General features: G+C 50.1%; 1 protein-coding gene across 2 annotated transcripts in view; it reads left to right on the top strand.

Annotated features, from left to right (window-relative positions):
* The window catches only part of NFATC2 (nuclear factor of activated T cells 2), an 84,657-nt gene that overhangs the window by 27,064 nt on the left and 42,602 nt on the right, over positions 1 to 14,991 (top strand). For both annotated transcript variants that reach the window (XM_071446647.1, XM_071446646.1), the window contains exons 4-6: positions 677 to 879; positions 2,729 to 2,901; positions 12,043 to 12,183. In XM_071446647.1, the coding sequence (XP_071302748.1) occupies positions 677 to 879; positions 2,729 to 2,901; positions 12,043 to 12,183 (517 nt within the window). The remainder of the gene's footprint in view (positions 1 to 676; positions 880 to 2,728; positions 2,902 to 12,042; positions 12,184 to 14,991) is intronic.

Raw genomic sequence — 14,991 nt, forward strand, 5'->3', positions numbered from 1 at the left:
CTCCTGCTGACTGGTGAAAAGAAAAAAAAAAGGAAAAAAACCCTGGTTTGGCCATGAATACCATTAGCTTAATCTTCCTTTTCTCTGATCTTCCAGTACTATTTGCTTTGTATGGCTTCATCAAGGTTTTGTATGTGGACAGAGTAATTGAAAACAAATTTGGCATGTCTCAGGCCATAAAGTTCCCTTTCAGCTCGATCCCTGGCTATGTGGTAGATAAATGTCTGGTTCTCATTTTTGGTTATGTGAGAAATTTAGAATGGTTTGATTTGTAATTTTGAACATTAATAAGGAAGGAGAAATTTCCTTGTCTCCCTGCTCTATGGAGGCATTTTGGTTTCCTTGCAGCAAATGGTGTTTGTGAAAAAAACAACAAAGAAGACAGAATAATGTGTGTCCTTGAGGCCTAGAAACCCCAGGCTCTGAGGTCAACTAAGCCATCCTTGTGCTGTTCAGTCCCAGATCCAAAATGCCATCTCTACCTGTACAGGTGGTGTTTTAATATCATGTAAGAGGCATGGTTGAAGGTGAACCAGCAGCTGTGGGAAGGATGAACTTCCACAAGCAGTGTGTCAGTGCAGATACCCACATTTATCTGTACATGTCTGCAAACCTCCCTGGTTTCCTGAGGGCTTTGCAGGCCCGGTGTGTGACAGCAGTTTCCATGTCTTGCCAGCTGCACGGGTACATGGAGAACAAGCCCCTGGGGCTGCAGATCTTCATTGGCACGGCGGATGAGCGCATCCTGAAGCCCCACGCCTTCTACCAGGTGCATCGCATCACGGGCAAAACCGTCACCACCACCAGCTACGAGAAGATCATTGGCAACACCAAGGTGCTCGAGATCCCCCTGGAACCCAAAAACAACATGAAAGCAACGTAAGTAGATTTCTTTTTGTTAACAAGGTTGAGGTGGATGAAGTTGGCACTGAAGTTCTTTCTCTTTGGAAAGGAGTCACTTAAAGAATAGTGATGCTCTGGAGGGACTCCCCTTTCCAGCACGTTGGGTGGTTTGTGAGGGCAAGACCCTTTTACAAGACCAGCCACAAGCACCTGGGTTAAAGCTGCTGGGACAGTTCCCATCCAGCAGGTGACCACACAGGCACTTCTGCTCTGTATTCCAGTTTCTGCAGTGACTGTGCTGTAATCACAGAATGGTTTGGGTTGGAAGAGCCCTTAAAGCCCATCCAGTGCCACCCCTGCCATGGCAGGGACACCTTCCACTGTCCCAGGCTGCTCCAAGCCCTGTCCAGCCTGGCCTTGGACACTTCAGGGTGGGACATCCATTGTCTCACTAATCCATCATCTCACAGTCAGAATGGGTTTGGAGTGCACTCAGGAAAAGAAGACTCAAATCTCAGGTCCTTGTGCTGCAGGGACACAGTGAGGAGCAAGGGCGGGATGCATTTTACAACATTTAATGGAATACAAAGCATCTCTTCTGAAGTGCTCTGGCCACGAGATCTCCTCTTGTAACAGGTTAACAGAAAAGCAAGTACAGGCACATCTTGTCTGTATTACTCCTTTCAGTTTTATGGAGGTAGAGGGATGAAGTGGGCACCAGTCTGAAAACTTCAGGCTTGAATGTGTGCCAGGCATGAGAGTGATTGCTCTGCAGAGGGAAGAGCTGTATCTCCATCCTTCAGAGGAGCCTGACAAAATTGGCAGAGCAGTTATGTTTTTAAGCCCCCCTACTTCATTGCAAAATCCACATTCTTTCTTCATATTTTTTTAGAAAATATACCTCATTCCTAACAAGGAACCCTGGAATAATAAACCCCTGCACATATGTAAGGGTGAGGAACAGTGTGGGTGTAGAAGCAGCTTGGGGCTTATACCTCCCCAAACGTGATTTTAATTCATATCAAGAGAAGAGAAATGATGTGTTTTTAGAACTGATATCAAAATGGGCTGGCAGTGCCTGTTTAATAGCAGTACTCACTGCCTGCTCTGAGAACTATTGCTGAGCTTGACAAATAATTGTCACATTTTCATAACACAGGCATGTTTGCAAGGTTACACTGGACTCTGGAGAAGCTAATCTTCACTTACACCAAATATTAAGTTGCAGTGCTGATTTAAGCAATTCTAATCCTTTCATTGCTGCTCAGCCCCATCCTGCTCCCTGCACCCTCCCTTTGTGCAGGGACACAGTGAATGGGAGAATGAATATCTGCTCTTGCCTTGCCTGGGAACAATGTCCCCGGGTTTTGGAAGATGACACAGTGGCCTGGGCCAGGCTGGAGCAGTCAGGAAGAGCCAGCAGTGCTTTGGAGCTGAATTCCACGTGCCTGGCTGGTGCAGGCAGTGTGGATTCTGTAACCAGCTGCCCCAGCTGCTGTGATTCCCCACGGGGCTGAGCTGCCCTGCCCAGCTGTGGGCAGGGAAGGGATGCTGGGCAGTCCCTGGGAGCTGGGCTCTGCGGAGAGCTGCTGATGGAGGCTCCTGCCCTGGGCAGGGCTCTGCCTTCTGCTCTCCTGTGCTTAGCACTGGGAAACAAGATTTGGGGTTTTAATGCTTGGAGAGCAGCTTCTGCTGTGGCCAGAGAGCGGGGAGAGGTCCAGCAGCACCCCTCGTGTGCTGCGTGTCTGGGCTTTCCTCACCCCTCGTGTGCTGTGTGTCTGGGAATGTCTGGATCCCGAGCAGAGCGTGTCCTTGGAGCTGCTGTGAGCCCCGGGGAGGGAGCAGGTCCCGGGCAGGGCAGTGAGCTGGGCTCTGTGTGTTGCAGCATCGACTGCGCGGGGATCCTGAAGCTGCGCAACGCGGACATCGAGCTGCGCAAGGGCGAGACCGACATCGGCCGCAAGAACACGCGGGTGCGCCTGGTGTTCCGCGTGCACATCCCCGAGCCCAGCGGCAGGGTCGTGTCCCTGCAGGCGGCCTCCAACCCCATCGAGTGCTGTGAGTATCCCTGCACTGCTGCTGCTGCTCTGCTGCCCTGCTCCGGGCTGGCTCTGCCTCCTGTGCCAGCTGTGCCAGCTGTGCCTGTGGCTCTCCCCTCCCTCCAGGCACTCCCTGTCCTCAGAGAGCTTTAGGGGGCAGGTGGCTCTTCAGGGGGGCTTGTGAGGGCAGCAAGCTCTGTGCTGCAAGTCTGGGGGCTGCTGCAGAGTTCATTTATCAGTGCATTGCTGCTGGGTCCTGCTGGCTCTCCTGGAAGCAGCATGGGGTGTGTGTAGGGACACACCTGTGCTGTCCCTGTTGGTGAAGTGTTCAAGCTGTCTGCTTTCCTGGCTTTATTTCGAGTGGAGGCACAATCAGAACTCGTCCTCCACAAACTGGCAGGTGGCTGGAGGTTTGAACTCAGACTGGGCTGGCTCCAAGCACTGTGGCCAGTCCTGTGCCAAGGGAGTGACCGGAGTCCTCTGGTCTGAGCTGTGGCAGGAGCACAGCTGACACGGAGGCACAGCCCTGATTCTGGGCTCAGGTGCATTCTGGGCATTGTTTTTTCTAGCTGTCAGTGCCAAGGGGTGCACATCTCAGGAGGCTGAAGCACAGGTGGTTCTGGTATTCCCCTGAGGGACAGAAGAAAACCGGCAGTTTTGATTTCTGAAGTGCAAATCCCATAAACGTGTGAGCTCACAATCTGCACCTCCCACTCATTATAACTGACTGGATCCTGAGAAAGAGAGGCCTCTGATGAGGCCCCCTGTGTCACAGTCATTTCTGGAAGGGCTCTACCCACTTTACTGGTTCCTGTGCATCCTGTGATGCTTTTTGTTGTTAAATGGTGCCTTTTTGTGGTTTGGGGATTTCACAAATACATAATGAACAGTTTTCCTCTGCCTTTGCTGAATGACTCACCCCTTTAGCAGAACCTGTCTTGCCATAAGTCATGTGAAGAAAGCCATTGAGTCTCTCATGTGTCAGTTGTATTTATTGAGATGCAGACTTTACTTAAATACAGCTGCTTAGAATGAGAGAAGCCAGTTCTGGGTGGGAAATCAAACTGGCTGGTGAATTATTGATGGCAGCTTCTTAAAAAGCATTACAAATGAATAGTCCAGGCAAGGCTGGGAGAGGATGATGGCTATGGATGATCTCTTGGCAGTGTTTCTGAGAAGGTACCAACTATCAGAAGGTTTTAGCAGCTGAGTGAAGCCTCTGGGCACTGTGATGGGGAAGGGACAGCAGTGGGAGTAGCCAGCACCTCTGTCCATAGGAAATTGTCCCGTTCCTCCGTGGGAGCAGATGGCTGAAACAATAGTGGCCTCCACCCCAGACGTGTCCCTGCTGGAACAAAGGTCCATTTGCTAAAGGAAGCACTCAGAGAGGAGCTCCTGGCGTGGGGAAGCTCCAGGTGTAACTCCTACACCCTGCAGGCAGGAAAACAGCTCCAGCCCAGGGCAGGAGAGGCTGGCCCTGGGTCCCACAGGGAGCCCCACAGATCACCCCCCACCTACTCAAATTCTCCTCAGGAAAAGCAAACATGAGTAAGCCAGGCATTGCTGGGGCCCTTCCACAATGGCACGTTGTGTTTGTGCCCATCACTGCATTTCAAGCAGAAATCCAGGCATGGTTTGCAGAATAAATCACATTTTTCTGAGCTGTATGCACACACCTAATTTGCCTGTGCAGTGAGTGCTGTGGCAGAGCCTTGGTTAAGATGTTGAGGCATTTATTCTGAGATGTCTTTGCATTGATGAGTCTTAGGGGTATTAAAAAAGCCAAGGGTGGAGATACCAGTATGAGTGGCTTATTGTTAGTGGGGTTTTTTATAATTTAAGTATTAAAATATTGCCTGCATAGAAGACAGCAAAACTCCTACAAAAAAAACCAAAAAAACAAAACGTATTTGATCCCCAAGGAAATAAAATGAGAAAGTTTGATTTTAGGAATAGTAGATATACAGGCAGTTTGGGGAGATATGTTAAGGACTGTGCTTTTCTGAACTCAAGGAAGCAGGGAATGAAGTGATCTGGAGTACTAAGCCTCTGCCATTTAGTGTGTATGTTGCATATTTAGCTCTGTTTTTGCATTTCAGTAGCACTCAGCCTGGTTCTGGGAAGAGAGTTACAGACATCAGGGGGCTCAGCCAGCATTAGCAGTGCAGCCTAGATCTCACTAGAGGAGGTAACCTCAGCTTGTCCCAGCCAATCTGCACGCCTTGCAGGGCTCCCAGGCAGTCCCAGGTAGGCTCAGGTGCCCTGCCAAGAAGGGGCCCTGGGGCTGGGGGATGTTTTCTTCTTGTCCCACCTTCTGTGCTGCTGGGATTTGCTTTTTTCCCTTTGTTTGGGTGTTTTTTGACCTGGCCAGCTGAGAACCCTAATCCCAGGGGCTCTCCTCAGGATCCCTCCTGTCTGGCAGCAGGAATGCTGTCCCTCTGGGGAAGCCTTGGTGAGCAGCAGCTCCAGGATCACGGCCCATTTCCCTTCCCAGGGCTGCCCCAGTGCGTTGCTACCAACAGAGTATCTGAGCCTCTCCTCCCCAGAAGCTGATCCCCAGGAATTCCCAGCAGTGTCAGCAGATCATTAGCTGCAGTGAAGCAAGAACTGTGAAACAGCTGCTTTTCAGAGGGCTGTTTGATTCCACCTCATCTGTGTCACACTCAGCATTGACAGATTTTCGGAGGGGATTTCACAGGTTCAGGGCATCATCCGGAGCGAGCTCCTCCCCAGGAGCTGTGTGGGAGGACAGGGGGTGATGTGTGCTTAGATGATCACTTGTGCCTTAAAATGGACCTCAGACCCAGACAAGCCTGCACCATTCAGCAGCTTTTTTCTGCTGTTGCCTGTTGATTCATCCTGAAGCCATTGGGGAGGCACAGGCATTTGAAATCCCTCTGGGAATTGTGGCAGCAGGCCATGGCTCAGGCAGGTGTGGGAGACCACGCTGCTGTAGCTGTGTGCTGGAGAGGTGGGAGAGATCCCTTCTCCTGGTGTGCTGCAGCTGAGCAGTGAAGTGCCAGCCCCACGGGGGATGTGGGGACCCTGAGCCCGTGTCCTGCCTGCCCTGGCTCCAGCCCCATCCCTGCTCAGGGCTGGCTGTGTCCCCACGTCCGTCCCTGCTGGGACAGCTCGCTGCTCTGGGCTGGAGCTGGGTGAGCTCTTGCTGGGCCAGCAGGGCTGTCACAGAGCTGCTGGTGACATTGCAGGTCAGGGGTCCAGCAGGGCTGTCACAGAGCTGCTGGTGACATTGCAGGTCAGGGGTCACTGAGTTCACCTGTCCCTTCAAACACAGCCACGTGGAAAACCACCCCTGGAGAGGCTGGACACTTGCAGCCTGTTAGTTTTGAGCTGTGAGGATGATTTCCGTTCCTTTGCCTTTCCCCAAGAGCTGGAGCTCGTTTCTTGGGGAGTGGGTGGGCTCTGGTGTTACAGAAATTGTTCACCCTGGGCTGCCTCTCCAAGGCAGATTTGTCATCACCTCTGGGAGTCAGGCTGGGTGCCCCAATTCTGTTTGCAGTCCTCAGCTGCAGCATCCTGGAGCAGAGGGAGCAGGGTGGAATCCAGGGTAGTAGGGCAGCTTGTTGTGCTGTCAGCAACCAAAAACTGCTCCATGCAAATGTCTGAGTGTGAGGCTCAGGAGTGTCCTACACTGGGCCCCAGGTTTTATTCTAATGAATCCTGTTAAACCTTCCCAAAGTCTGTCACAGTTCTTGCTTTGCAGAGTCCGTGTTTGCTGACTCTGAGCTGTGCTCATGAATCCCCTAAAACGCAGACTTAAATTGCACTTGGCACGAGAGAAGGGGACTAAAATCTTGTTCTTATAATAGATATTCCAAGGTGGTAAAAAGGCAAAACAAACAAAACTTATTGCTAAAGAACCGTGTGTCCATCTAGAGGAATGTAAATAGTTTCTATTATTGGCCGTATTTTGTTCCGTTAAATTGGGTCAAATTTCTTATTTCCCTTTAATCAATTTCCCTGGAAGTTTCCTTTATTTTTCTCTCCTTCTAGTAGATTTTCCCATAATATTAGACAATCTGAGCCTATGATTTGTGAGACATTAATAACTACAGAGGAAAGAGCTAGTCATGTAAAAGAATGTTGTCTTGGCAAGGCAGCGAGTGCTTTTCCTCAGCTGGGAGTTGTGCTCTTGGAACACAGCAGCAGGCAAGAAGGAGCCCTGCTTTATTCAGATAGAAAAGCAGAAACAAATGGTCTCTTTGCACTTGGGAGATACCTATTTGCAAGTTTAACCATAACCCTGATTATTATGGGAGTCTCATGGTTTCCAGTTGAATTGAATGAATTTTTTCCCCCTTTCATTTCAACTTCAAGACAGTCCCGCAGTTGGCTGCCAGTGCAGCTGACAGAAAAACTGGTGCTTTCTCTAAAGAACACCTTCTCTCTCTTGAAGCACCGAATGTAAAAGCTAATTCTGACAACATTTGCCACTCTGAATGTGCAGCTGAAATATTTCAGTCTTTAAAGCTGGAGTCAGAGTGAAGGGGATGCCAGCCTTGCTCCGGGTCAGCTCCTGCTCACTTCTTGTCTTTAGTGCTGCTGTGGTACAGGCCAACAGCCCAGCACACACAGAGTGCTGAGCAGCATTCCAGCAGAGCACATCCCTGCACAAGGACTGAAGGGAAATGCTGTGCATACCCACAGGGATGAGTGACAGAGAAGCGAGCCCAGGCCATGGCTTCCCTGCCATTCATCACACACTGGCTTGCTGAGCTGGCTGCAGTTCATAGAAAGTTTCACACTTATCTGACACTGCTGCCATGGCTGCTTGTCACTTCTCCTTTGCGAGGACATCATAAATTATCTGCAGAGGAGGAGGTGGAGAAAAGCTCTCTATTTTTGGTGCTTTTTGCTTGGATGGCTCTGCACAAACTGCTGATTAAGTCTTGCTGGCAGCAAATTAGAAACTGTTGTCAGTCACACTGTGTTCTTCTTTTCAGAGTGTTGAGACCACATTCTCAAGGTTTCCCCATGGGGGCTGGAAATCAGCTTTATTTACTTGGTTTGTACATCTTCCACTGTTCCATGCTCCTACCAGGAGGGAAATTATCCTGTCCTCCTGATCAGAAATGTGCTTCTCTCTAGGGTGCCTTGCTGATGTTTCCCTGGCTGCTGGAGATGTCTCCTGCCCATGGTCCTCCCATGGCTGCCCAGCCTTTGTCTTTGCTCCCACTGCAGAGCTCAGGATGCTTCAGGGAGTGATGCAGGGGATCAAAGTCTCTCAAACATTAATGAGTTGGATGAGTGTTGAGCACAGCAGCTCTGTTCCTATCAATCCTACCGCAGGCAGCTCGTGGTAAATAAACCCAGTGTGACAGCAGGAATGAAATATTTGCTTTGGCTCATTGAGGTTTGCACCGAGGTGGAAGAATTAATCCCATAACAAATTACACCTCTGCTATTGCTTCCAGGGGTCAGGGTTTCTTTAGCAGCAGACATCCTGCTCTAGCTGCTCTTCTCAAGCCCAACAGGAATCAGGGGCTGGATCAAGAGCCTTTGGAGGTTTGCAAAGACATGGCAGGGGTGGTGAGTCCCAGCTCGAAGGCTTCCAGCAAGCTGGGGTGAGCTGGGGCTGCTCTGGGCAGGGTAAGGACAGAGGTGTCCAGAGAGGTTCTGAATAGTTGTTCTGGTGAGGCCACCTCTCCTAAACAGCCACAATTTTGGTTTGTTGGCTTGTGAGTTAATCACAGGTAGCAGTGGCTTTGTCCTCTCTGAGCTGCACTGAGCCTCAGTCCTGCTCCTCCTGATCAGGTGTCACAAGGATCAAATCTCTGCTGTCTCACTGCCAGCAGTGGGGAGGACAGAGAACCTGAGATCTGGAGTCGGTCTGCACGTGTGGGAGAGAGTGGAGGGGCTTCACTCTAGCAGGAGGTCATGACAGAATTATAGAATTATGGGATGTCTTGGCTTGGAGGGGACCTTAAAGCTCCTCCAGTCCCACCCCCTGCCATGGGACACCTTCCACCAGGCCAGGCTGCTCCAGCTGACGTTGTCCCTTGTCACCTCCCAGCAGCAATGGGTGACACCCTCCTGGGGGACATTTGGAGCTGCAACAGACTTCTCCAGGTCATCAGTTTTCTCAAGACATCCCCTTTCCCCAGATCTGCTCTCTGCTGAGGAGGAGAGGGGTGGATGCTGTGGGCAGGTGGGGAAGCAAGCCCCACCTTTGCCTGCCTTGGCACAGTCCCCGTGGTCAGCTGTGCATCCCCTGTGAGGTGCCCAGCCTGCTGCCCATGCTCAGCTGCTCTGCAGCTGCTGGCACAGCCTGGGGCTGGCAGCAGGGGGTGCAGGGGAGCCTGGGGGGCTGTGGCAGCCCCTGCTCCCTGCAGCCTGAGCTCCCTGGAGGTGCTGCAGGGCTCTCGCTCAGACAGTGGCTCCCTTTCTGTCTTGTGTCACTGCGTGAATTGTGTTTCTTGGCACCACGAATCCATGACATCTTGATTTGCAAACAGTCAAATAAAATAGAAAAATAATGTCCCCTGTTAATAGGTTGACACACTGCTTCAGGCCAAGTGTGAGTATTTCTATAGCATTTGCTTTGCTGCCTTATGTCAGTAACTGTTGCTATTGAAAGTAAACACCCCAACTGGTTAAATCAACAGTGTTTTGTTTATTCAAAGCTCATAAACTCCAGTAGCTGTAGGTCACTTTATGAAGTGCCAACCCTTGGGGAAAGAGAAGGAATAGTGTGAAATTATTGCATGCAGTGCACCCATCATGAGCCTTAGAGGAAGGGGATTTATTAGCAATTAATATTTCTTGCAGAGGAAAAAAAAATAATCCTATTGAGGCAGCTCCACACTGAAGCTTGAACCTCTGTACTGGTGGAAATGGGGAAGGGGGTGAAGCCTTCTTACACGCCTGGGTGAAAAAAAGAGACCTTGGAAAATGAAAAGTGGCTGGGCTTTTATTATTCGAAGAGGATTTCAGACCACCCAAAGGGAGGAGAGGAATTCAGGTGAAACAGGGCAGGGGAAAGCCTGGAGTGGTGTCTGCACTGGGGAGCTCAGTGGGGCTGCTCCAGGTGGGATTGCTGTGCAGCACATCTGAGGCACAGCAGCCTTGCACACCTCCCCTTGTGCCAGGGCAGGCACAGCTCTGGAGGTGCCCAAAGCCGTGCCAGGTGCAGCAGCTCCAGATGTGACTGAGAGGAGTCAGTGTCACTTCCAGGCCAAAATCTGTCCTTCCTCTTGCTGAAAAAGCCTTGGAAACCACTGATCTGTGGGATGGCAGGTACCAAGCTCTCTGTTAAAACAACAAAGCTGGAAAGAGATGTAGGTTAATCTGGAATTTCGATGACTTAGGATGTTTTGGAAGTGAAATTTGATGATTGAATAGGAATAAAGAGTGTCCAGGGCAATGCTTAAATGCTTAAATGTTTTCTCTTGACTGTTGTAGACATGCTTTTTCATGATTGCTATTTACTCTTAAGCCTTTGAGGTTACAGATCTGTCTTTGTGATAAATCCAATTAGGAACTCGTCAAAAATGTTAGTATTTTGGGAAATAAATTAATCCTACAGCCATGTGAAAGAAATTATCAGCGTCTTTGAAAGTAATCTGAATATATATTTTGCAACTGGCAGTATATTAGCCCAGATGTTATATACTTGAAAAGAACAATGAGTCCTAAAGCAGTTTTAAATAGATTTCAAAAATGCCTCTCAAATGGCATAAGAAAGTTACAACTATTCAATTACCTCTATTCTTTGATAAGAGCAAAATCTCTGTCTCGTGTCTGCAGGGTTCAGCAGAGCTAGAGAAGTTGCTGTGAAAGGTTTAATGCTGGAGTTTTCTCACCAGATACTCTAACATTTTCTCCAGGTGACGAGAGGATTTGTTCTTTGCGAGGGCTGCAGAGCAGTGCCAGGTCAGGTCACAGCCTGCCTGGTGTGAGTCAGGCCCAGCACTGCACATCCAGGATCACATTCCCTCATTTCTGGCTCTGCAGCCAGCGGTGTTCAGTGAAGGCACAAGTGCTCAGGGTCTCTGTCAGGGAGAGCTGAAACCCAGCCAAGGCAGCTGGGAAAGAGATGAGCAGGATCCCCTGGAGGCCTTTCCAGTTGGGGTGGATGGATCTGGAGGAGTTGGAGTGCAGGTCATGAACTCACAGTTCACCAGCCCCGAGCTGCTGCCCACCTGCTCTGCTCACAGGGAAGCTCCTGATGTTTTCCAGCTGCCTGTGGTGTAGGGAACAGCTCTCACATCTTCACTTCCTTCAGCTCTCACCTCTCGATAGCAAACACTTGGGATGGCTCTGCAGGGCTCTCCAAGGCTTTTCTGACCATGCAGTGGCTGTTCTAATGGCATCAGAGGAAAGCAGGTGGAGAGATGGTGCTCTCCTGATTTTCTGGCTGGGGAAAGAGAGAATAACTTGCTAAAGTCACGCTCCAAATTCGTGGCCAAGAACAGTAAAGACCTTAGAAAGCCTTGCTGACGTCCGTGTCCATCTGGATCCCACCCTACCTTTCCTTCCCTTGCCTTTCACAGTCAGGCTCAGTCTGTGACACAGGGCCCTGCTCCTCAGATGTTCAGGAACATGCTTGGGAAGCCCCTGGGCTGCAGCAGTCCTGCTGTGACCCCTCCTGCTCACAACTGGGGGTTCATGGCTGCCCCCAGGGCTCGGTGCCCGCACTTGGAGCTGGAGATGGAGCTGTTGTTGGCAACCCCTGTGCCAGGCCTGCCCTGTGGGAGGCACTGGGATTTTGGAAAAGAGGTTGATTTTATTTTTTTCCCCCCTCTGAAGGAATTCAGTGTTATTCAGTGGAATCCTCTGTGCAGGTGGAATTTTTGGGCTCTAGGGCTGTAGTGTGCCTGCACTTGAAAATTTGGCCGTTGACTTGGAAACAGGCATGGGCAAGTTTCAGCTCATTCATCCAAGCTGTCCTTTCTCAAGGACAAGGAGCAGGGCCAGCACAGCTGAACCACTGCAGCCAACTCCTGAATGTTTCCAAATAAAATGCCTTGAGTAAGTTTATTTTTCCCTCTCGGACCTAAATTTAGCGCCCTGGAGAAGCTGCTTTGGCAGTCAGGGGATGGTAACGATGACAAGATCAATCTGTGGATAGTTCTGGGAAGATTTGGAAAGTCCTGGTAAAACAGAGCTGGTTTCATTCATGTTTGCAATTTGTCCACAGCCCAAAGGTCTGCTCATGAGCTTCCAATGGTTGAAAGACAAGACATTGACAGCTGCCTGGTTTATGGAGGACAGCAGATGATCCTCACTGGACAGAATTTCACAGCAGAGTCCAAGGTGGTGTTCACAGAAAAAACATCAGGTAAGGCAGGTTTTTCCTAACTTTCCCTAACGGGATAAGGCAAAGCTGTAGTGCCAAATCTCATCATAAGATTTGTGTCATGATACTCAAGTGAGTAGTCCCATTCCAGTTCATGTAAGTAAAACCATGTGAGTAAAGTTAGACTTGGGAGCAACTGTTTGTGTTGTTGCTTCACAAGAATCCAGGCACTGGGAATCAGCAGGGACAGGATTTGTTAGCAGAGAAAGGAGATGAGCACTACAATGTTCCTCTGTGCTTGCCTAATCTCATGTTTAGTGAATGCTACCGTAGAAATCATCATTGAAATGAACATTTTTATTGATGTGAGCTACAGGCTAAGATTTTTTCTTCCATCTAGAAATCTGTGGTGGAAAAGCAAACATAATGTGTCTTTTTATATAAAATTATTTTTATACATAATGAATCAATCCCTTCTCCTTCTATATTTTTGATTGTAAACTTTGTGTTCCCTTTGTGCTGTTAAGAAAACCTGGTGCTTAGAAGTTTTCTGTCAGTGAATTGAGGTAGAGGTACCTTAAGTGATATGTCCAGTGACTTGCAAGGAGTTTAAGAGATTGCATTGCCCAAGTGAGCAGCATGTCCATGCTCTATGGGGTAATGCCATTGGAAAAAAGTGAGAATTGAGCCAAAAATGAATGTACATTCATGAACATACATGGGCACCAGCTGGTGACATGGGGGGGAGAAAAAGCATCCTGTGGGTCCCAGCTCCTTCCCACAGCAGCAGCAAGCCAGGCTGGTTTTGCAGGTATGAAAGGCTCTGAAGAGCTGTGGAGGTTCAGATGAGCCTGTGCAGTCAGAGGATTTCTTTTGGCACGCTCTGTTTCCTTTCAGCCCATGGATTAATTCCTTCCCACTGGGCTGCCACTGTTCCACCATGTCAGCGCCTGGGGAAGGTGCTGGGGAACATCTTGGCAGCCTGCAGTGCTACCTGTCCCAAGAATGCTCTGCAGTAGCTGCAGGAGATGATCCACTCAAAGGAGGCAGCTCTTGGTGCCATTTCGAGGAAACATCCCAAACGCCCTGCCCCTGTTTCCATAGGAGAGCAGAGAAGGCTCTGGCTGCAAGAGATGTTAGAAAGTGAAAAGAACAACAATATTTTCCACACTAAATCTAAAGCTTTTCTTCGCTGCTGGGGAAACTGCAGAGTTTTTTCCTCTTTTTTTCCCTCCTGGTAGGGGAGAGACAGGACTTATCCCAGCAGCAGTGCCCAGTCTGGAGCAGGGATTTGCTTGCTGGTGTTCCATATCCTGCCTCCCCCCAGCCCTCGGCCTCTGCAGGCAGTCTCAGTCTGCTGGACTCTGAGTAAATGACTGGCACAAGGGGATTTGGAGGATGGGAGGTCCAGAGTCAAACACTCAGGCTGAATCAGAGCTCTGTGTGGTTTGCAGTGGGTTATCTGGGGGACTCTGTGCTCAGTGCTTCTCTGTGTGTTCCATAGTGCAGCAGCACCTCTGGCAGAGGTGCCTGAAGTGCTTTTAAATGAAGATTGCTTTGTTTAATAGGTGGATCCTAAGGTGAGGAAGGTTAAGAAGCTGGGCTGGACATGCAGGTCATGCATGGGCTGAGTGCAGCAAACTGAGAATTGCTTTGTGCCTGCCTTGTCAGAGGTTGATGAGTATCCCAGCTCACCTGAAAATCAGGATCTTGTGCACCTGAGGCTTTCAGCCTCCCTCATTCTGCACTGTAGACAATTCTAAATCCCCCTGGGATGTCTGCTGATAGTTGCCATTGCCTTGGGCTGCAGGAGCCCAGAGCAGTGAGCCCAGCCGTGCAGCCCCAGGCATCGATGGAGCAGTGTCTGGGTGGAAGGAGGAGCAGCTCATCCACCCACGGCTCCCCTGCCCTGCACAGCCCGTGCAGAAAGTGCTGATGAGCTGCTCAGGGGCAGGGGAAGCCACAGGCCCCGTGCTGGGGTGGGTGGCAGCACAGCTCTGCTGACCCCAGCTGCAGCAGGCTGCGTCTCTTCCAGAGCACGCCGCTGCTGCGGAGCCTGTGAGACAATCACACCTCTGTCGGGGCAGGAAGATGCAGCAAGCTTGCAGGGGAAGCTTGGTTTGCTTAGAGTTTCATTTTAACAGCTCACAAACCTTGTCTGTGCTAGCAAGTGGTGCTGGATTTCCCACTTTTGCCACCAGTTTTAGCTGTGCTGGTAACAGCGAGGGTGAGAGCAGCTGTGTAGGCAAACATCCCACAGCTTTGGGCACGCCAGGCTTGGCTGTCCAGTGGTTAGGGTGAGAGTGGCAAGGCTCTTTTTCCCCCCAAAAAAAATCTTTCTTCACGTATTTTTGTGCAGCCAGATTCTTTCATTGTTCCACAGACTCCAAACTCCAGGTACCCTTGGATCTGGGTGAAACAGTGCTGGGAGGGCATCACTCATGTGCTTTACAGAGCTGAGGGAGCTGCTGCTTGGGGTCACAGTTGTAAATTAGGTTTCATCCCTGAGGGAAACACTCAGAACCTCCTTCCATTTCCTCTGGATCTTGTGGACGATTCTTACCCACCATTAGGAAGGCAGAGGAACGTGGAACTGGTCACATTTGTGACAAAAATACGTGTCCCCGTGAGCAGTAATGAGCAGGCTTGCTTTGTCGTTTCACAGAAGTGCAGATAGTATATTTTTCCATAGAAATACCTGGAAAAGAAGGACAATTCCCTGCGTTGTGGGGGATGTCACTGTGGCAGGGAGTGTCGTGTCACGCGAGCCGCCGGCGGGGGCAGGAGCTGCTGGGGACAGGGCTGGGACAGGCTCAGGCTCAGCCTCACGACAGGAAATGGCAGCAGGAA

This window comes from Agelaius tricolor, unplaced genomic scaffold (assembly GCF_023055355.1).
Source record: "Agelaius tricolor isolate 1412-34295 unplaced genomic scaffold, bAgeTri1.0.p SCAF_23, whole genome shotgun sequence".
NCBI classification, from domain to species: Eukaryota; Metazoa; Chordata; class Aves; order Passeriformes; family Icteridae; genus Agelaius; species Agelaius tricolor.